At 39.4% G+C, this 22,610-nt stretch overlaps 1 protein-coding gene across 4 annotated transcripts in view; it reads right to left on the reverse strand.

Moving 5' to 3' along the window:
- Positions 1-6,808: 6,808 nt before the first annotated feature.
- TCF12 (transcription factor 12) overlaps positions 6,809-22,610 on the reverse strand; it is a 380,372-nt gene continuing 364,570 nt past the window's right edge. For 3 of the 4 annotated variants that reach the window (XM_060005911.1, XM_060005915.1, XM_060005913.1), the window contains 3 exons: positions 18,013-18,245; positions 10,081-10,234; positions 6,809-7,158 (listed from right to left, as the gene is read on the reverse strand). In XM_060005911.1, the coding sequence (XP_059861894.1) occupies positions 10,092-10,234; positions 18,013-18,245 (376 nt within the window). In that variant the 3' untranslated portion in view covers positions 6,809-7,158; positions 10,081-10,091. The remainder of the gene's footprint in view (positions 7,159-10,080; positions 10,235-18,012; positions 18,246-22,610) is intronic. The other variant, XM_060005912.1, reaches the window with a different exon arrangement.

Here is a 22,610-nt window from a genome sequence, read left to right on the forward strand (position 1 = left end):
AAGGAGGAGACGACCAACCTCCCAGAATCCTTCACGCTGGAATCCAGCCAATCCTCTTGGCTGAGAGATGCGTGCGCAACCAGGAAGGACCCTGAGTCACCAGCTATGTGCCAAGCAAGATGACTGGCCGGAGAAAACTTGGAAACTAACCCCATCACCATAAAACCCAAGGCTGCGAGCCCCGTGGCAGGGCAGTTCTCCTGGGTTCCCTTACGCTGCTGCTCTCCACCTGGGCGCCCCTCCCCAATAGTCTCTTGCTTTGTCAGCACGTGTGTCTCCTCGGACAGTTCATTTCCGAGAGTTAGACAAGAGCCCACTCTTGGGCTCTGGAAGGGGTGCCCCCTCCTTCTCAGCTACGGGAAATGTTTCCTTTCACTATCTGTACTCGGGTCTCAGGGTGATTACCCCCTCCCCATCCAACCTTTTTCTCCCAGCCCAACGGAGCTGATTTCTCCCCTGCGGCAACCTCAGCCTCTGGAGGCTGAGCAAGCCTAGAGCAGGTACTTCAAAGCGTAGCGCTTAATCGCACCTTCCTGTGCATCGTTAGGCACGGAGCAAAACAAAGAAACTAAAGGCACATTTTCATATGAGATCCTCGCAGGAAGACACCCCCTCCTCAGCAATGTTTGTGCTCTTGGGTTGGTTGGGAGTAGGCACTCAGGTGCTGCAATATGTTTACCTGCTTCTTCCTCCGTTTCCCGTTCCTCCCCCTCCCCCTCTGGAACAGAAGAAGAATAGTTCCTTTGTGTTTTCTTTCCTTTCTTCCTGTGCCTAATTAGGGATTATGCTTGGGAATCAAGCTAATTAATCTCTGCCAGTCCGGGGTGAGAGCAAGCTCCCTGCACTATCAGGGTTGATCAATCCCTCCCTGCTGAAAGAGTCTGAAAAACAACCCTGGTCCTTTCAGCACAGGCTTTATTGGGCGTGAGGCAGGATGACCTGGGGGTGGCCTGGCATGAGTAGGGTGTGGTGGCTCAGCCCCAAGGGATGGAGGCCTCAGGAGAGGCTCCTGGGGCTGGAGCTTGAGTGTGAGGTGGCCCCGTAAGTAGGACTTCCCAATGCCCACAGCCCTGCAAGGCAGGGGCCAGAGCTTCATCACAGTGCTGCTTCGGAACATCATCCGGCTTCCCTGAGTTGCGAGGGTGGCCACTGGGAGTACTCGGATGGAGAAAATCTATCACAGCTGATGGCTGGGTGTATTTCAGGACAAGGTGATCCCTCCAGCTTGTGGACGAGAGGCCCTGCCCCGGGCCTGCTCCCAACACTGGGCTACCACCTCAGTTCAACAAGGACCAGCTCTCCAGGAGAAAACTCAGGCTTGTAGGAAGGGGCTGAAGGCCAGAGAAATGGGAGAAAGCAAAAAATCTCATAGGGCTGCAAGGGACTGAGGAAGAACTCACCCTGGAAGCAGGGGAAGAGTGGTCTGTTTAGCGCTTCTAAAAAACTCGTGATGTCTCGGGGGGTTCTCACGGCCTAGGCAGGTTAGATCTTCAGAGATACACCAATGGTCCTCACCTCCAGAGGGGAAGACGCGGTTGTCTTCCCAAGGTTATTAAGAAACCAAAGACAAATGTATTAAATGAAAGAGACTGGAATTGAAGGAACCCAAGGTGTTAAACCTTTGGAAGGTATTTAAGGCCTTTCCATCATATGTGTGTGTGTGTATATATACATATATATATGTATGTATGTATAAAAATATATGAAATGAGCTCAAATCCCACATTAAATAGTAATTTTATTTTGCTATAAAATTTTGAAATGATATTTGTAATTGTTTTTAAAATTAATTTCATTTTTGCAGTTTTTTAATCTTTTGGCACAATATTTTTCAGGTTGCATTTTCACAGGCTTTAACAGGCTTGGACGCTTTGGGCATTGTGCTTGCAGTTTCCAAGGATAAAATGGCCCGGAGAGCCTGAGAGACCACACAGCCAGGCACCCTGTCTAGGGGGGCACCCACCCTCATGAGTGAGAAAGGAGAACCTGGCCACATGCAGCAGTGCCCCACATCAGTTCTGGGAGACTAGCGGTCTAGGCCAAAGGGAACAGAAAAGCCCTTTAAAGATGTCTTCTGGAATAAATGATTAAAGAGGGAAAGAAAAAGAAGACAAGAAAGATATTTCTACTTACACAAACATGCCCCAAGTACAGGGCAGAGGTAAGAGCTCCGGGGGCTGGGGGCAGCATAGGGAAACACCTCAAAACAATGAGGACATTGTGGCCTTCCAAAGCCAGGTTGCCACAAATAGCCTGTGGACCATCCACTGACCCAGAAAACAGGGACTATCACAATGTCCTGTGAAGAACACCAGAATAACACAGCAACTTTAGGGACTCAGACCCAGATTATACCAGCCTACATAATGGCCCATGAAAATGGAGGAGGAATGGAATTGTCCTTCTTGATAACACATGTAGGTTTCCTTGACAGCACAATGCCAGGGGAGAAAGAATTGCAGTTTTTGAAATTCTGATGAGCCTGTTGAGGTCAGCTGTGGTCCCAGTGACTGCAGAAGACCCTTTGGTTTTGTTCTGCCAGTTCTGTAGGAAGTAGCAATGAGGTGCTGTGAAAGCCATGGAGGTGCACCTCTGAGATCTCCCTTCAAGGGATAACCAGTCAGGGGAGTGCAGTTGGCTCTCAGCCTCCAAGTGCAGAACTTTGGAGTATTCAAACTGAGGCCTGTCTTCTCAGGTAACTCCCAGGTGACTGCCCACCACAGGGACACTGGCACCTTACCACTTCTGTCCAACACAAGATTCCTCAATGGGCAATCTTCTTGGACCCCAGGACTTTGTCCAGAGCTACAGGCAGTCTGAGGTTCTCCTTACCTAATCCGCCTTCCTCTCCCCTTCTTTCACAGATGTCAGACCTGCATCATGGTCTGAATCCCATCCCTAATTACTCCTGATTCCTTTCCCTTTTGTTTCCCACAGGTGCTACCTCCAATAAAGCCCTTGCACTTCTATCTTGGTATCTGCTTCCTGAGGACCCAAACTGACTTAGCCGCCAACCCATAAAGTGTGACTGGGCAAAGCCTACTGGCTTACTCTTTTGAAATGTGAAGGTTTAAAAAAAAAGTCCTCATAAAACGTACCCAACTGGAGGGCACTGAATATGTTTCATCGGCTTGCCCCCAAAGAATGTAGACTCCTGCAAAGATGGGTTGACATCTTCTTGGGGTTATTTTTACCACCATTTACCTCTCTCACAGGATGGCTGAAGAAGAATCTTCCTGGGAGCTGGTTAAAAGGAAAGCTACTATTTATTTAAAAAATATTTATCATTTATTGAGTACTTATGTGACAGGAACCAAGGTAAGAGCTTTCCATACATTGTTTCATTCAATACTTACACAATTCTAATATGTATCTCCATTTTTCAGATAGGGAAATGGAGCTAACTAGATGTTGAGCCTGGACTGAATCGAGGACTGTTTGATGCCAAAGCTAATACTCTTTAACCTTTGATACACACACACATGCATGCACACATGCTTGCACACATGACGTGATGTACATTTAAATTCTGAGTTTCCATGGGAGAAAAAATATATGAACTAGAGGAGAGAAAAATGAAAGAAAAAAATGTAGTAGAGGAGAGAAAAAAGTGAAGCCACTGAAGAGAATTGGCCTAAAAATCTATAAAGACAAAGGACAAAAAGTAAAGGCAAGAAGATTTTGTAGGACAAGTTTTAAGTGTCTTAATCTGTTACTAGTTATGTGCTTTTGGAGACATACAACCTCTCTGGGCCTCAGTTTTTATAAAGCTATTAATGAGGTGGTTGATGAGATGGTTTCTAGATTTCATTTAACTATAATAATCTATATTTTATTCATCAATCTGTATAAAGAAAAATCGAACTAAAATGTTTGTTTTCATCAACTCCTACGAGTAAAATGATCTGTTGGGCCTCCAATGTGAACAGTGGATTTCATAATTCACCAAGAGAAGCAATTTGCCAGGATCCCAAGAGGGTGTGACGATGATCTTGGGTGTCTCACGTATAGGCCCTACGAAAGTTTGTCCAAAAAAGTTCATCCACTGTTTGTTTTAGGCTCTTGCTTGGCTGAAGTCCTTGTGGATAATCACTATGCATATTTTTGGCAGGGGGGTGGAGTGGGGCTGTATGTGAAAACTGGGATAAGAGCAGAACTTTTAATCTGAGAACAGTAAATAATACCATCTCCTAATTATGATAGGCTTTTTGTGAGAAAAGGGACATAAAACATGTGAAAGTGCTTCAAATAATGTTAATTTGAAAGCTTCATTTGAGTCCTTTTCCATCTTCGTTTTTCTCTAGATCTACAAATAAGCAGATTTTAACTACTAATCACCATTGGTAAACCTTCAGGAAAAGGCTAAAAGGCCACTATCAGTAGAGAGGGCAAGAGGAGAAACATATAACCCAGAGAAGCTATAGACTAGATTAGCAGCTTAGTTCTACAAGTCTGATTCTGTCCTGATGGGTTTCCCAGATAAGGTCACAGGCAATGCACATAAGAAAAGCAGCGTGGTCGTTAAACATTTTTGCCACACACGGAAAAAAGGAACTATGTAAGGTGATAGATGTGTTAACTAACCTTGCTGTGGTAATCATTTTGCAATATATACATATATCAAATCATGACGTTCTACATCTTAAACATACACAATATTATATGTCAACTATATCTCAAGAAAGCTGGGAGAAAAGAAAGAAAAGCAGTGTGAGCATTCCTGGGAGCAATGAGATGGAGGAAAAAAACCAAAATGCATTACTGTTTGAGAGAGGAATGTAAAAAACTCACTAGTTTACTATGTTAAAAAAAAAGATGGCACATTTATTGCTACATAAATGTTATATACATATTGTGTTTTCTGTTACAGTGACAGAAAAAATTTTGAACTTCTTGCTGCTGGTTCAAAAGGTTTATCAGTAATACCTTGAATTTGACACAGGATACAAATCTGCAATAAACCAACAATGGAAACTGGAGAACAAGATGAGAAGCAATTCATCTCGGACAATTAGCTCTTACAATACTCCATAGGTACTACACGGTATGCTAGAATTCTACTATGGTCTTAAAATGCTATTGTAAATTTCTGATATTAATGAACAGGTTATGGTAAATAACCCTACATTTTTACTACCTAATATAATAAAATAAAGTAAGAAACTTTTTACTGAAAACTTTTCGATTTCAAAAATCTAGAAAGAGTAATATTTAGAATTCAAGAAATTTTCTTACAAGATTATTGTATAAAAGACTAGCTACAGTGAAAAATAAGCCAAATGTTTTTTTCTTTCTATTTTATGAAGGAAAGCTTCTGGGCATACTGCAAAGTCTAATATAGCGAAAAAGACAACAAGCTCTGAAGAAAAAAGGCCAGGCAGTGGCATATGTTCACTCACACATCATAAGCAACAACTTCTGTTTTAGCTGATTAACACTGAAATGAAGAACAAGGCCACAGAGAGAGTCTGATGTAATTGGAGAATATAGGCAAATTAAAGTTACCAGAAAGTCCATTACGTTCACGAAAGACTGATTTGTTAGGTATCATCCTGATTGGAGAATCTGAAGTTCTGTCTTAATTGTTTTTGTTCTTTCAAATTAACAGAAATCTTTAAGTTACATAGTGATTTGGGTCCTTTCTTCTGTGTGCGGATTGCCCTTGTTGATATTGGCTATAAGGAATTATTAAGCCAAGACAACCTTGTTTATTAGCATGTTTTTCTCTCCCAGGGTTGTTGTGGTGGAAGACAGGTTTCATGGAAGTTCAAAGTGATTATTATGTCTTAAAAAAAAACTCTTAAGGATTAGAGACAGAGGGGTGCCTTAATGCACAGTATTAAGATGGACTGACAAGGACTGGTTAAATGCTAATCTGGCTCATCTTCTTGGGACAGGGCAGATGGTTTGCAGTTGATTACATCACCCACTGAATTCCTCCCCACTAACCAGCCATCCAAATGACAGAGAAATAAAGGCTAGAATAAGGACATGGGTGACCATTGCTCTTGTATTCCATTAGGTAATTAGCCTCAGAGTGGTGTGTTCATTTATCACACTACCTGCCTTGGTGACTACTGGGTTGTTATATTCAACATAATCACAGCCTGAAAATCTTCTTTGTATTTTAAATTCATTTTGTGCTTACTTACAGCTAACACTTTATAAGTACTATATGTAGTACTTACTGCTTGGAAAACAAAGCAATTTCTAAAAAGTAAATTCTTCCCTTGTAATTTACACTTCTATTACAAGCTTTACTATGAAACCTAGAAGCTTGAAAAGTCTTGTTATTATTAGAAATAAAGCAATATTTATTTGGGGGAAAATATAGGGGACAAAATTTCCCCTTTTAAAAATCTTAGCTAGGCTATGGTCACAGATGGTCTCTGCTTATCTTTGTAAAGTAAATATGCAAAGCACATAGGGCTACATGGAGGATTCTGGACTGTGACCATAAACTATTCAGATTCAGAGACCAAATACAACACCCAAAAAGAAAAAATAAAAATGAATGAAAAAATGAGCATGAGAGAAATGCTATACCAAGTAATATTTTCCTATTTCTTGGAAAACACTATTCATATGGCAAAAGGATAGGAGAGGGCAACAAAAGACTTTTCCCTTCCTTTTTAAGACACTAATAGGTATGCCGGGAATGCTAAGGGCCAATGGTTGTCACTGCTTTGTTCTCTGCACGCAAACAGCTTTAACTAATGCTGGCATCAGCTGAGTGGAGATCAGCTTTCCACATTAACTTTTTCCCTTTATATGTAGACCTTACAGTTCCATAACAATAAATAAAATTTGTAGTTACAATGCATTTGTCAATTCAGTTTAGGCACAAGGCAACTTCCACGGTGAGTGGAGAGATCGAGACAGTCTCTGATTGTGCAGAAGCGACACACTGCTTGCAACAAATTGATATGTTGCGAACATCTCATGGGCTGATGTTCTGTCTGATGAGCTTCCTATCTTCACTTCTGATGGAAGTGTTGACCAGCTGCTTTGATCGTAGGATTACATTTGCATTTCTTGCTTCAAGTGTTTTGTTTTTTCTTCTCCCTCCTATCAGGTTTGTGTCTTCAGATAATCTGAGTTGTCCAAGTCCTTATGAGGAGAGGTCACCTTCTATCTAGCCTACTGATAACTCTGGAACTGTGGCAGGGAGAGCCAAGGGAGAGAATAGAACCAATTAGGACATCATGGTTAAAAATAAACACCTCCCCAGAAACAAAACAAAACAAAGCAAGTTGGTATTCCTCATTTATACCCAGGTTTACACTAAATTAGCAGTCGGCTACATGACTTATAAATGAGGTTTCTTCTTTTAAGGTGTAACTGAAATGGTTTTACTTGATGTATGTGGTAAGATTTTTACAGGAGATCATGTAATTACAGAATCACAAGATAGAGGATTATATAACAGCTGTGGTAATTATGCAAACCTTAATTTTGGCAACATTCAGGTTGGCAATACCTGAGCTCTGAGGTTCTACTCATCCAGTTCTCAGTGGAGAGACGTTAAAGCATATACTTATTGCTACATCCAGTCCACTGTACTGTGTTAACTGTTTATATCTGTCTCCTCTAAACTGAAAGTTTCTGAGGGCAGGGACCATTTTGAATTCATTTTCACATTGGTTTCAGTTATTGGTCCATGGTAGGTCCTCAGTAAGTGTTTGTTCAATGAATTTACTAAGAAAATTTACTCTATTAGTATAAATTTTATGTTTATATTCTTAATATAATATACATAGTAATAGCTCTGAAACTTCCCATTTCAGCCATTTTGGATGGAAATAGCTTTAAGAAGAATCATACTTTTCACCTCCTTATTAAACAACGGCCACGGTATGGTTCTATATTAGAGTGATGCTCTTAGGGATGGATAACTGAGACATTCAAAGCCTCGTGGCCTTATATTATTGTGCTTTTATAGTCAGTCATTCTGTGGTCATTTATCAGCTATTCTGATTCTAGCAGTTGTTTTCCTGCTGCCCAATCTCTTGCTGCTTTTAATCTGCTGCTATCCAGTTCTATAAAGAATTGAAGGGATCAGATGAAACCAGATAACCACCTTTATGAAATTAGCAATCTTTAAGACTTATTTTAATATAATAAACACTAGCCTTTGGAATCTTATGGAACAAAGTGCATTTACTACATTTCTTATATAACCTTGAAACCTCTCCCCACTCCTTTTAAAAAAGAATTCTTTTTGATAGGTGAGAATGTTCAAGGTTTAATTTTAACCTAAAGTGGGGGAATTTCCTCATAATAGAGATAAGGATAGAGCTATGAAAGAGTAGGAGATACAGAAGCAATGAAAGAACAGGAAGTAAACGGTAGGGGAGAAGAGAGATGTGAGGTAGGGAGAGAAAGTCGACGGAGAAAGAGCTAGAGAGAGACTGGGAAGAGAATAATAGGAAATGGGTACAACAAACTAGAGAGACAAGAAAAGAAGACCCAGGCTCCGAGGTAAATGTGACAGCTGAATGTGAAGTGCTCTTCTCACAGCCTGGTGGTTACCCGATACCTGACCACAGGAAGGTACCTCGACATAATCTCCCAACTTTTAAAGTCACTTTTGCACCAAGAAACACTTGCCTGTATTTATTGTAAAGACTTCAAAATTTATTTTTGAATAAAAATATTTTTTCATGATATTCTATAGTTTCCACAGAACATGAAGCAATGGCATGGGTTTTAGAGGATCTGTAATTTAACTAGCTCTTGCCTAAAGCCCCTTTGACATGCACAGTCTGTTATAGCTGTTTTTTTTTTTTGTTTGTTTGTTTTTGGTGGGAGAGATGACAGGGTTTTTTCCAGTGTGCTAATGTTAGAATTATAACTGACACCTAAATAATTACATCAATACTTCCTCCTCTGTCCCCAAATGAAATCTTCCGTTTTGGTCTAGTTTGATCCTAAGAAGGATATATGAAGAGGTGGTAGGAAATCAATTTCTTCAGGAAAAGGTGAGTTATTGACTAATCTTTGTAGTTTCCAAAATATTCTATCAAATTCCAAACTTTCAGCTCAAAATGAGATAGCCACAAAGCTGACGAAATGAAATTGCACTCAGTATTTTTTTCCTGCTCCAAACCTCCCATCCATTTACTTTTACTACTGCTTTTACTCTGCTGATGAAACTAGGAAAAGAACTATACACTGCTGAAGGCAGATTATAAAAATGAAGTTACCAGTTCTACTCCTAATCCATGCTGCGAGCTATATTTTGTTACTGACTCAAATATTTAATTATGGTCTGTATTAATTTCTGTCACCCAAATATTAACTTTACAACTCATAGATAATATGAAAGTATATAGTTAAGAAAAAGATGGTTCACGTTTTCTAATTACTTGGGCAACAACCTCCTACTACTGTTGTCACTGTTTTAAAAAAAAAAATCACAAAGAAGCAAACTGTTTAGTTCATGAAGAGGAAGATAAAAAGAACAGCCTTTCAACAAGTAAAATTCCCAAGAGAAGGATGTTCTGATTCTATCATATACAATACCTCTACATTCTTTAATAGATTCCACAAGGTGTAACTAATATTCTTACAGGGGAAGGAACATGCGTATTACAGACTTCCATTAATGATCCAAATGGAAGCAAGCAATAACTGCTTTGTGCATGAAGATTTCATGATAGAGAAGAGGTAGATGGTTAACAGAATACTGGTTGATGATGCCATCAAGTACTTCTGAGTAGAGGAATGAGGACCATGAGTGGTAGCAAAAGTATGTTTTGATAGATGAGTCATTGCACTGTTTTCTTCTTGGATCAGAATAATATTCATGTGAGGGAGTATACACGATGATCCAGAACATGAGAGCCCAAAGTTCTTTATGAATCAAAGGACAGTATCACATTTTGAAGAGAACAGTAATTTGGTATAAAATGACACAGGCTCTCTAACTATATAACAGAAAGGTAAGCTGTTGGATTCCAAATTACACGTGACCTTTACCATGACCTGTGCTACCAGAGAATTCTGTTCAAAGGTTCTAACTCAGTTTAAGATGAATGAGGGGACTTCCCTGTACTTTCTTTTCATACTTATACTTACCTGGCTGATGTTTACATATGACCCATAGGGTTGGTAGTTTCACTAAGCCCAGGATGGGTTCCTGGCAGTGTGGTTGGTGGCTCTGCCGATACGGCAGAAACTTTTTCTTCTTCCCTTCTCTTAAGGCAGGCTGCTTTGGGGTTAAGGTTCCTCTCTGAAATAGGGAAAAAATAATTTCATCATTAGAGACAGAAGTTACGAATCATGGACTCCTGAGTCTTAAACTGAACAAATGGCTGTTATTTTTTCTTTCTGTGGGGATTACCAATCTCTGTGTAATTCCATTCCCATAATGAATAACCTCAGAGGCAACAATGATATGCTTACATAAAACCTCAGCATTAACTGAGCCTTAAAACTTATACTTCTTTCTGACCATTTTGTGTTTTCTTCTTATGATTTAGTTTTCCAGGGTTTAACTTGATCTACATCAATATCTTAAAGCAGTTCTTTTACTGCTTCATCCAAACACTGTGGCAAATGCTGTTATTAGTCTACCGAATCTCCTCAGTGTCCTGTGAAGATATGACACATTGAACTGTTATGAATGCTGACATTCTCTATGTGCTGGAGAGGTACATCTGTGCTTTATCTAGAATTCTACCAGTTCAGAAAATGATAAACTAAGAGACACCCTCAGCCATTCCTCTATAGGAAATGTGCCAACCCCTCCAGGAAGAGAGGTAGCCTGAGTATATCCTGCTTTTCTCCTTTGATTTACATGCAGAACGAGATGATTGAGATGTTCTTTCTACAGTTGGGGGTGTGATTGAGAGGGTTATAAAAACCTTTACTGCTTTGTATATGAGACAGCAGAGAAGACTGAATGGAACTTCTGATGTGGGCATTTTCAAAGGAGCTTAAAGTGTGGGATATTACCATATGAAATAAAGATAAAGAAAATCCACTGAACTTAAAACCCACTGAATGAAAATCTACTTAGGAACTACAGTTCCTGTTATAACTTCTTTAAATGAGTTTTAAGTACAAGATATCTAACCCATGACAGCTCCTGGTATAGTTTTTTATTTCAGTTTATAACATACAGTATCAGTTAAAAGTTGTTACACTTATTTTTATAAACTGATTAAAAATGTGTTAATGAATATAATATAAAAAGACCACTTAAACTTAGCCTGTAATGAAAACAATATTTTGTATAAGTTGTAATTTTTTTTACATGTTAGATTTTCTTGAAATGATGGCCCAAGCTGAATGCAACATAGTAGAGCATTTTTTTTAATGTATTTTCTTTTTCAGGGAAAGTAAAAACATATTTGAATGTGCATATTTCAAAACACATTTATAGTTCACTTCTGAGTTTAAAAAAAGTAGACAAAAGACTTTATTATGGTAAATTTACTGACTCTATTTTTACTCATACATGATGACAACATTTGTCATCAAAGTCCCTGCATTTAGGAAAAGACATGAAGCCTATACAACTCTGAGGAGGCAATGAAGAAAGGAAGGTACACTCTTACTTAATTTATCAGGATAACTAGTAGTAGAAATCGGCATGTCCATCATTATGTAAAAATATTAGGAGCTGCTTTTATTTTTTATTTTTTTTTGGCTACACCACGTGTGGCATGTGGGATCTTAGTTGTCCAACCAGGGATCAAACCTGCGCCCCCTGCGCTGGAAGTGCGGAGTCTTAACCACTGGACCACCAGGGAAGTCCCAGGAGCTGCTTTCTTAACAAGGAATTGTGTACCTCTAACAAATAAGAGAAGTCTGACTTTCATTAGGTGTCATATCTCCTTTACTGTGTAGGCAATAGTCTCAAACAATGACCAGAGAGACTGAAAAGAGGGCACAAATTAACATGTGAAATCCAAAGAGGAGAAAGATTTCAACGTTTTCTAATTGAAACATTCTCACATTTCTCTTACAATGGAACATTGCTCTTATCTTACTAAGGCTCTAGGAGGCACGATCAGAATAGCTGGAAAGGACCAGAACCAAAAACTCAAGTTAGGCAGGATTTTGTAGACTCCTGCAATGAGTCAGACAACACTCAGGGCTGGAAGAACCAAGAGAATACTACAGTAAGCTCTACGAAATGTGAAGTAAGTGAGCTTTGATCCAAAAAAGCAAAAGCTAGTGCTGTTGCTTCATACTTCCTGGTCTGTGTGAGCAGGCCATGGCAAACATGTTAAGTAGCCAGGAAGGCCTGATACAGAGGTAAGAAGAAGTCAGACATTATGTGCGGAGCATAAGAAGCAACTGTCTTTCTTACATTTCTATTAAGGGTCTATTACCCTCTGGTATGTGGCTGAGGACTTGCCTCTCTATAATATCATCTTCTTAACATGTTTATAGCACAATATTTGGCTAATGCAACAGTCACTTCTTCAATATTATGATTAGGTAAATATTTGTTATTATATCTATGTGGACATACTTGCAAGTCAAGAACTTTGTATTGATTGTTTCCTTGTTCATAGGACTGTTTTTCCTGTAGTTAATAGTTGCTTTGCTTTTCATTTGTTAGTAATGACAATTCCCCCGCCCCCCGAAATGCTCTAATAGATCTAACAAATGCCTCTCAATATTTCTTCCTAAAATCTCAAACACATCATCATATTATCTATTAATTCCACCTTCCTTCCCTGTAAACCTTTCTTCCACAGCTAATAGTCTTCTATTTTCAATGCAAACTGGTTCTTTTCTAGGCCTAGTAGTTCTCGTTATGGGATTTTCTTTTGCTGTTCCCATGCGTTAGATCCTTTCTTTCCCAAATCCTATGCCTTTGTCTTTGTTGATTATGTCCTCATTTGGCCTAAGCATATGTTCCAGATGCTTCCTCAGAAAGTGTACATGGGAGGTAGAATTTTAAAGTCTTTGCATATCTGAACTATCTTTATCCTATCTTTACATTTTAATTAATAGTCTGGCTAGATATAGAATACTAGGTTGAAAGTGATTTTTCCCCAGAATTTTGAAGGTATTGTTCCACTGTCTCCTGGAATCCAGCACTACTTCTTCAGAACTCTGATGACATTTTGAATGTTGTTCCTTTGTCTCTGAGCTATTTAAATTTTGTCTCTAAAAGCTTTAGGATATTCCTTTTAACTTGGATGCTCTGAAATTTCATGATGATACACTTCAACTTGAAGTAATTATTAAAATCATTATTCTTTAAAAAAATTAATTAATTAATTTTTTGGCTGCATTGGGTCTTCATTGCTGTGCGCAGGCTTTCTCTAGTTGCGTTGAGCGGGGGCTACTCTTTGTTGCGGTGTGCTGGCTTCTCATTGCAGTGGCTTCTCTTGTTGTGGAGCACAAGGCTCTAGGCATGCGGGCTTCAGTAGTTGTGGCACGTGGGCTCAGTAGTTGTGGCTTGTGGGCTCTAGAGTGCAGGCTCAGTAGTTGTGGCACACGGGCTTAGTTGCTCCGTGGCATGTGGGATCTTCCTGGACCAGGGCTCGAACCTGTGTCCCCTGCATTGGCAGGCGGATTCTTAACCACTGCACCACCAGGGAAGTCCTAAAATCATTATTCTTAACACAAGATTAGAGTTTACCAATCTTGAGACATGTACTCTTTAGCACTGGTAAATTTCCTGTATTATTGCCATGATAATCCCCTTTGCTCTCTTCTGCTCTTACTCTACTAAACCTATTGGTCAGATGTTGGACTTCTAGATTGATCCCCCCTAATTTTAGTTCTTCTCTCCTATTTTTCATCTCTTTCTAGGAGACTTTTCTCAGTTTTATCAGCTAACCTCTACTATATTTTTTCTATCATATCATCTGAATTTCTTTTTCATGGCTTCTTTCTCTTTTATGCATACATTTTCTCTTATTAGAAGGCATTAATTTTATTTAAAAAAAAAGTTTCCCAATGCTTTTTGCATGTCTCTGTTTTCTTCTTTCTTTTTTGTTTGGTTTGATCTCAATTTCTCTTTTTCATGGTGGTTTTTCTTAAATCTTTGGCTGTCCTTTAATATTAGAAGTAAGACATCAACTGGTGGGCTTTATTACTCTATGGTAATCCAAAAGTGAGAAATTATTACTCAGGAATTCCTAAATCTGGAGGTCTTTTCTCTAGAGTATTTTAATTTCTTTAGAAAAGAATTATCCCATTTCCTTGAGGATAGAATTAATATACTTCGTTGCCAGCATTAGGAAAACAAAGCAGGACACAGGGCTGCAGGTCTCACTGTTCAGCTTCATACTTCACTCATTCTCTGCTCCTCTTGGTGTTTCAGATTTGCAGCCTTTCAGATTTCACTTTTTGCTAAAAATAATCCTCCTGGCTTCTATGGTCGAAGGGAAAAGAGGGCAGAAGCAATATGAAGTACAGAGGAGACTTAGGGATCCAACTTTCCATAGCAAACCTCCAATGAATCTTTCTGTTTTCAGGTCTGATGCCTGACTTCTGCTTTTTCCAATAGTTAGTACCTCCAAAGTCCAGAGGCTTTCAGGGGATAGGGGCCCTGTAAGGCAAATGTTCTGCTTCTTGCTGGTATTCCTCTCTGTTCCATTTAATTTCTGCTGTCTAAGTAAGTCAGTTACCACTTCTCTATCTACTTTTGCTCTCTTGTTTGTTATTATCTTCTCTCCCCTCTATCCTTGTGGGTTAATGCCATTTTTATTCATTTCAGTGGAGATTTAGGAAGGAGTGGTGTATTATCAATGAATATGCTAAGACTATGTTTGACCATCTCATTGCAACTGAATTAAATGTACTGAGGGTAGGGTCTGGAAATTTGTTTGGGAAAAGGAAAAGCCTCAGGTGATTCTGAGACCAGCCCGATTTGAGAACCGCTGTCCTAGCTTATCTTTGAACTAACTAAGAGACCAGTAAACTAAAATCCTAATAGTTCTATTGTCCCTAAATTATCACCAGAAGACAAATGAGTTTATCGAACTGACCTGTGAAAAGAGTTTGAGGAGGAAGTGTTTGATCACTAACTTAATCTTTAGTAAAGCTGAGAGGACAAACTTGAAGATAATATGTGAAATCTGCTGAGGATTAGTAAAACTGTAATGGTAAAATTACAGTTACGATAATAGAAAGGCTTAAATTGGCAATGACAGAGGCCATATGGGATTTGATATGTGGAGCACCAAGGCACAAAAATGCTCTGGCAAAATCTGAGGCTTGGAAGGGAAGCCACTTCTTGCTTTTCTCAAGGACTCACTGCTAGACCCAGGCCTGGTTGCCCTCCTGGTATATCCACTTGTCTAGGGATGACAGGTTGTGGACAGCTAGACATGGTCTTGGAACACTACCCCAAACCAAAGGGGGTGGCCAGAGAGCCCAGAGGATGTCCAAAGTAGGTCATGTAAACAAAATGTATGTCTTTATAGAAATTGTTGGGCCCAGGGGCTGCTGCGTAGGGCCCCTGCAGGGATGAAGAGGCTTTCAAAGGTGGAGAGGTTACCAAAATAACTCAAAACTACTGGAGATCAAGTGCAGGGAAGGAGAGCGGTTATACCAAACTCTGAAGGTGCTGCTATAGACAAGGCACAGGTATTATGGGCTACACGAAGGGTTCGAAACTCTGTTAGATAGCCAGCCTTTCAAGGAGTCTTACATGGACCCCACGGCTTTTACATTAAGCTGTAAAATAAAGGCTCTGGGCTTTGAAGCCCAGAGTTTGAGGGTGCGAAGAAGGCAGGCTTTTATGAATATTAAAGCAGTCCCTAATGAAGTTACAGTTCAGTGTATTTAAGTTTTGTTCATTCTGATCAGTCAATGGCTCCTTATATAGAGCTTTCCAGAATAGTGTGAAAAAGTCAGTACCCATAACAATGATCAGAAAGTTAGTAGGCAGCTGGATAAGCCTAGATGTTAGATCCTCTTTCAGACTCAGCTTTTCTATTCTAGGTGCTTGCATGGAATCATGACAAAATGAAATCTTACAAGTGAATGAATAAGATCCACCCAGGCATGATGGAGTTTATAACTTTTTTTCAAACAGAGGTATTTCTCATTTTTGATGGCTTGGATCTGAGAGTAGGACCTCTGATTTTAAAAAAAAGATTTTTAAGAACACAAATGACTTTATTCTAGCTCTAATGAACTGTGGGAAGGAAAGGTGCTGTACAAGAGTAAGTTCTGGCACCACTGTTGTCCCGACAGTAAAACTTTCACAGTGCTGATGGAGGCAACAGTCTTGACAACAAAAGGCTTGGTAGCGTCAGGGTAGAAAATATATTGGGCTGCTGAGGAGCAGGATGAATATACTTGGCCACTGAATGTCAGACATAATTGAACAAAAACATTTCGTAAAGTGACAGGAGATAGTGAAAGCTCAAGGGACAAATGCTCCTGCCACAGATGAGTGGCAACTATCAGACTGTCTTTATGAATATCACAAGGGAGTCTATAACTTTTTTAAAAAATATATTTTATTATTATTAAAAATTTTTTTTTGGCCACGCCACATGGCATGCAGGATCTTAGTTCCCTGATCAGGGATCGAACCTGTGCCATCGGCAGTGGAAGCGCCGAGTCTTAACCACTAGACTGCCAGGGAAGTCCCAAGTCTGTAACTTCTTGATCAGGTTTCATTAACATTTACGCTTTACAGGTACTTCAAGGGCTTTAAGACAGCAGGAGCAGTATCTGGTTTTAGTGGTAAGTGTTTTATCTATTCATCATTTTTATTCATTAAAAACACTGGAGGGAAATGAATAGATGAATTAATTACTAGTGTTATGTTTTTCTGAAAATGTGTTCAAGTTCTCTAACTCTGGTTTCCTTAGAAACAGTATTCCTTCTATGATCAGTGCTAAGGGTCCTTGTCGCAGTTGTCAAGCATCTGTCCACTCATACTCTTTTTTTCTTTTCCAACTTTCTTTAAATAAAATATTATATAAATACCCAATAAATAAGGAAGACAAAGTTGCTCTCAATGAAGGGAGGTTAGAGATGGGGTCTGGAATCAAAGGCCACATCTATAAATTCTTTGCAAAAAGGCTTAGGATGAGGCATTCGTAACTTTGAATAAGAAGATATATAAGTATATTCAAAAAAGCAAGCTTGATGATAGAACCTCTCAAAGGCTAGAAGCCTGTATTAATTGATAATCCAGGGTCTAGAACATAGCTGACTGGGACAGAGGAGGTGTACAATAAACACTTTGTTCAAAAAATGAAGTTTCAAAGCTTCTTCAAGGTTCCATCAAGGGAGTTCCCTGGCGGCCTAATGGTTAGGGTTCCGGGCTTTCACTGCCATGGCCCAGGTTCAATCGCTGGCTGGGGAACTGAGATCTCACAACCTGCACTGTGTGGCCAAAAAAAAAAAAAAAAAAAAAAAGATTCCATCAAAATAAAACAGTTGGGAGAGCTGTCTCAGTCAGCAGTGGATAAGTCTGTATGAACCACACTTTTGTCCTTAGGGACACACAGGCATGCCAGTGCATATTAACCCAAGAACCTCATGGCATTCCTTATCAGGAATCAACAAAGAAACTCTGACACCTTATTGACATGGGTATAAACAACATTCATAGGGGGCAAAGCCAGGAGGGGCCATGACCAGGCATTCTGTTAACCATCAGGGCCTCACAGATGCCCCGGGTAAAGCAGGCAAGAAACTGACTACGGAGAAGTAGGGAAGACAGGAAGGAGCAGGTTGGAGGACAGGTGTAGGCAGGTAAATACAAGAGCGTGGGAGACCAGAGTCAACGAGAGGCACAAAGCACTAATGCTGAGCAGGAGGCTGCCTGTTCACTGCATTGTTTCATAGGGTTACTCTCTACTGGTTTCTGGGAAGCACTGAGCCTACAGATATTGACCTATATAATGAGACAGAGGCGAGAGAATAATAGAGAAAAACCTGATACGGATGATGTGGTAGCAGAAGTACTAGGAGCACCTACAAACAACCTGACCAAGCAGAAAAGCAAGTGGACACAGAAATGTCTACTCACTGGAAGCAGAACAGTTACATATCTCTGCTGAACCTACTTACCTCTGACTTGCTGTTCTAGACTAAGGATGACTGCCACGGCCTGATGAAGAATGAGGAGTTTTGTCTGGGGTTTTTCACTCTTTAAATGAAGCTGACACATTCGACCAAGCTCTTTGAATGCCTCATTAATATCGCGCACACGCAAGCGTTCTCTGGCATTGTTGGCCATCCGCCTTTCCTTCTCCCTTTCTATCTTCTGTTCTGGGTTCAAATCCTCATCTTCATTAGTACTGCTGGAAGGCAAAGTAACAACAATGTCTATTAGGTTCGCTGTAAAGTAAGATATGCTTATTGTACAAAATTAAAAATTATAAAAATAAAAATGACCTATAAATTTTACCAAATGGTAGTAATAGCTACACTTAACATTATTGTATATTTCTTTCCAGTCCTTCCTCAATGCAAATATATATAGTTGAAATTATACCACATACATTTAAAAAAAATAAATTTATTTATTTATTTTTGGCTGTGTTGGGTCTTCATTGCTGCGCGCGGGCTTTCTCTAGTTGCGGCAAGTGGGGGCTACTCTTCGTTGCGGTGTGCAGGCTTCTCATTGTCGTGGCTTCTCTTGTTGTGGAGCATGGGCTCTAGGTGTGTGGGCTTCAGTAGTTGTGGCACACGGGCTCAGTAGTTGTGGCTCGTGGGCTCTAGAGTGCAGGCTCAGTAGTTGTGGCACACGGGCTTAGCTGCTCTGCTGCATGTGGGATCTTCCCGGACCAGGGCTTGAACCCATGTCCTCTGCATTGGCAGGCAGATTCTTAACCACTGCGCCACCAGGGAAGTCCCCCATGTACATTTCTAAATGCATTTTCATTGCACATTACAGCATAAAGACTTCTCCACACTACTAGTGAAACTCTTCATAAACATAATTTGAATGACCACATATTGTAGCACACTGCTCTTCTAGATGTGATCAGCAGCATCAGCATTACTGCTTAAAAACTTTACTTTTTACATTACTGTAAAAACAGTGTTACATTACCGTTAGAAACAGAATCTCAGGTTCTGCTACAAACATACTTAATCAGAAGCTGCATTTTAACAAGATTCATATGTACATTAAGGTTTGAGAAACACTGTACTATTAATGTATTACAGTTTGCTTATGTTCTTAAATATATTCTGGCAGTCCCCTGGTGAGGAGGAGGAAGAAAAGCTTAAGATGTGGAATGAGAGAAGTATCTCAGAAAATGACTATACTTTTTGTTCTGGAAGAAATATCATCATCAGTGGTGATTTTAAAACACGGGTGAACTGGAACAACTTTTTTGAAGGACAAATTGGCAAAATGAATCCAAAGCCTTAAAATGTTCATCATCTCTTGATCAGCAATTCCAACTTTAGAAATTCATCCAAAGGATATAATTAGAGATGTTCATAGAAATTTAGGTAAAGAAGTTGATCACAGAATTATTTACTTCAGAACAAATGGGAGTCCAATATTAGGAGATGGGTTAAATAAATCACAGTACATCCAGATAATGGTCTACTATGTACCCTCTAAATATCAAGCTGTAGATTATGCTAGGTAAAAGATGCCAAACACAAAAGACTACATATTGTATGATCCCATTTACAGGAACTTCTAGAAAAGACAAAAGTATGGTAACAGAAAGCAGATCAACGTTTGCCAGAAGATGGGAGAAGAGGACTGGTTATAAATTGGCATGAGGAAACTTTTTAGGGTGGCAGAAATATTCTACATTATTAATGTATATAACTGTATACATATGTCAAAGGACCAAAACTGTACACTTAAAATTGGTGTATTTTATTATATTTGAATTAAACCTCAATAAAGCTGCCTAAAAACAGAAACAACAAGAAAAAAACATGTTGGAGAAAACACAGATAGATGAAAAGGTTTAAAACACACTGTTAAACTAAAAAAGTTGAAATTATAAAACTTTTATCCAGTTTATCTCCAATTTAAACTGTATTTATGGAAAAAGATATTCCTTGAAAAGTAAACTGTAGTTAATTCTGGGTAGCAGAGTTTCTTGTGATTTTTGTGTGTGCTTTTCTGTAATTTTCAAATTTCTGTAATGAAAACAGACTAATTAATCAGAAAAGAATATCTGAGAAAAATGCTTTGGAATAACTTCTAGAAAATTCTATTTATATTTCAGAAATAAATTACTGAGCAGGGCCTCTTAGAACCTGGAAAAAAATGTGCACAAAGAATTGGTGCTTCACCTCTAATACCTTGAGTACTCTAATAAAGAACAAGTAGAGCGGGCTTCCCTGGTGGCGCAGTGGTTGAGAGTCCGCCTGCCGATGCAGGGGACACGGGTTCGTGCCCCGGTCCGGGAAGATCCCACATGTTGCGGAGTGGCTAGGCCCGTGAGCCATGGCCGCTGAGCCTGCGCTTCCGGAGGCTGTGCTCCGCACCGGGAGAGCCCACAACAGTGAGAGGCCCGCGTACCGCAAAACAAACAAACAAAGAAAAAAAAAAAAAAACAAGTAGAGGGACTTCCCTGTCCAGTGGTAAAGAATCCGCCTTTCAATGCAAGGGATGTGGGTTCGATCCCTGGTGAGGGAACTAAGACTCCCACATGCCACAGGGCAACTAAGCCCACACGCCACAACTACAGAGCCCACACGCTCTGAAGCCTGCTCTGACCACAACTAGAGAGAGAAAACCCGCACACCACGAGTAGAGAGATGCCCGTGTGCTGCAACAAAAGATCCCGCATGCCGCAACTAAGACAGGATGCACCCCAAAATAAATAAAATAAATAAATAATAAATCTTAAAAAAAACACAAGTGGACAACAGATTTTTACTAGCCAATTGTCAAGAATTTCATAAAAGTATTCTTTTGATAATAGAGAATCACTAGCTCTTTGACTTCAAAGAAACCTTTACAGATCATCTAGCCCAAAGGTTTCCAAAGGTGGCCACTCACTAGAATCTTCAAGAGCACTTATAAAATATAGCTTTCAAAGGTCCCACTGCCAGAGATGCTGATACAGGGAGCTCGGGTTCAGGGGCCAGGCACCTGTATTTCTAAAATGTTTCAGGAGTCTGTGCAGCAGGGTTGAGAACCACTGTAAGATCAGTAACCTCCCTAGGATTACAAGGCTAATGAGTGGCAGGGTAATGACAAGAATCCAGGTTAGTGCTTCATGGAAGAAATCAAGAGCACATATCTGAAATTATTATCATCATAAGTTACCACAGTACCTTTACTGATGTTTACTGCATGTGAGACAGTGTGAAAAGGGCTTTATATGCATAATTTTCAGTTTATTCCCACAAGAATCCTAAACAGAAAGTCTCCTGTTAAGACAGAACCAAACCTCAGAGAGTTTAATAACTTGCCAAGGTTACTTGGCAAAATGTGATGAAGCCATGATTCAAACCAAGGTTAGCCTTATTTTGTCCAAAGGCTGTGTTTTAAATTTACTATTATTAACTACTAAGTATTGTTATTATTAACCCATTATACTGCCTTCTCAATTTCTGATGACCTATAACAGTGCTCAGCAAACTGGCCCATAAGCCAGCTACCTGTTTTTGTAAATAAAATTTTATTGGAAGAGCCACACCCACCTGTTTATGTACTGTCTTTGGCTGCTTTCATGATGCAGTGGCAATGTTCAACAGTTGCAACAGAGACTGTATGACCCACAAAGACTAAAATATTTACTATCTGGCCCTTTACACACGAAGTTTGCTGACCTATATAATGAAAGGATGAATGATGAGGAGAGATGCAAATTATTTCCCTTAAAGTTCTACTTGAATAATGAAACTATGAAAGAATTAAGATTCCTCAAAGGAGTGGACTCTGGATTCCCTGACTCAATTTTTATTTCTTCATGCCCTTGCACAACTGAGTACAATGCATATTAAAATGATAGTATTAGGACCTTAAGATTTAATTTTCCTCAAGAGAAATGTCAACTACTGAAAATAGTGAGAATGTCAAATGCAAAAGGACAACTTTTAAGTATGAGACTGACAGAAAGGACTATCCTGGTTCTTTTAGTTTGTAATTTCCTTTGTACCATAATTTAATACAAAGAACAATGTTTTAAATATAAATATCTATACGTGATATATATATACTACTGATAAATGGATATATACCAAGAAATAGGATGTACCACGAATATATCAAATTACCTACTTTTAATGTAGAACTAGAAGAAAAATCTGATGGAAGAATCTGGAAATAATTTGAAACTAATGTATTATGTGTCAATATCCATATTTCAAAGCAAAGTCAAGTCCAGTTTCTAGAAAACCTTCCCCGACAACAACAACGCATGTGGAGTACTTCCTTTTCCATACTCTTTTCAAAGTATTGTTTAAAACGTAAGTTGCAAATATCTTCTATAAAGAGCCAGAAAGTAAATATTTTCGGCTTTGTGGGTCATCCAACCCATGTTGCAACTACACAAATCTGCCACTGCACTGTGAGAGCAGCCACAGACAATATGTAGATGAATGGGGTGTAGTGGTGTTCCAAAAAAACTTTATTTATAAAAACAGGCAATGAACTAGATATGGCCCATGGGCCATAGCTTGCCAGCCCCTGGTTTAAATCATACAAGAGTCTTACCATATACTTAGCCTTAAAATAA

This window comes from Delphinus delphis, chromosome 2 (assembly GCF_949987515.2).
Source record: "Delphinus delphis chromosome 2, mDelDel1.2, whole genome shotgun sequence".
In the NCBI taxonomy this organism is placed as follows: Eukaryota; Metazoa; Chordata; class Mammalia; order Artiodactyla; family Delphinidae; genus Delphinus; species Delphinus delphis.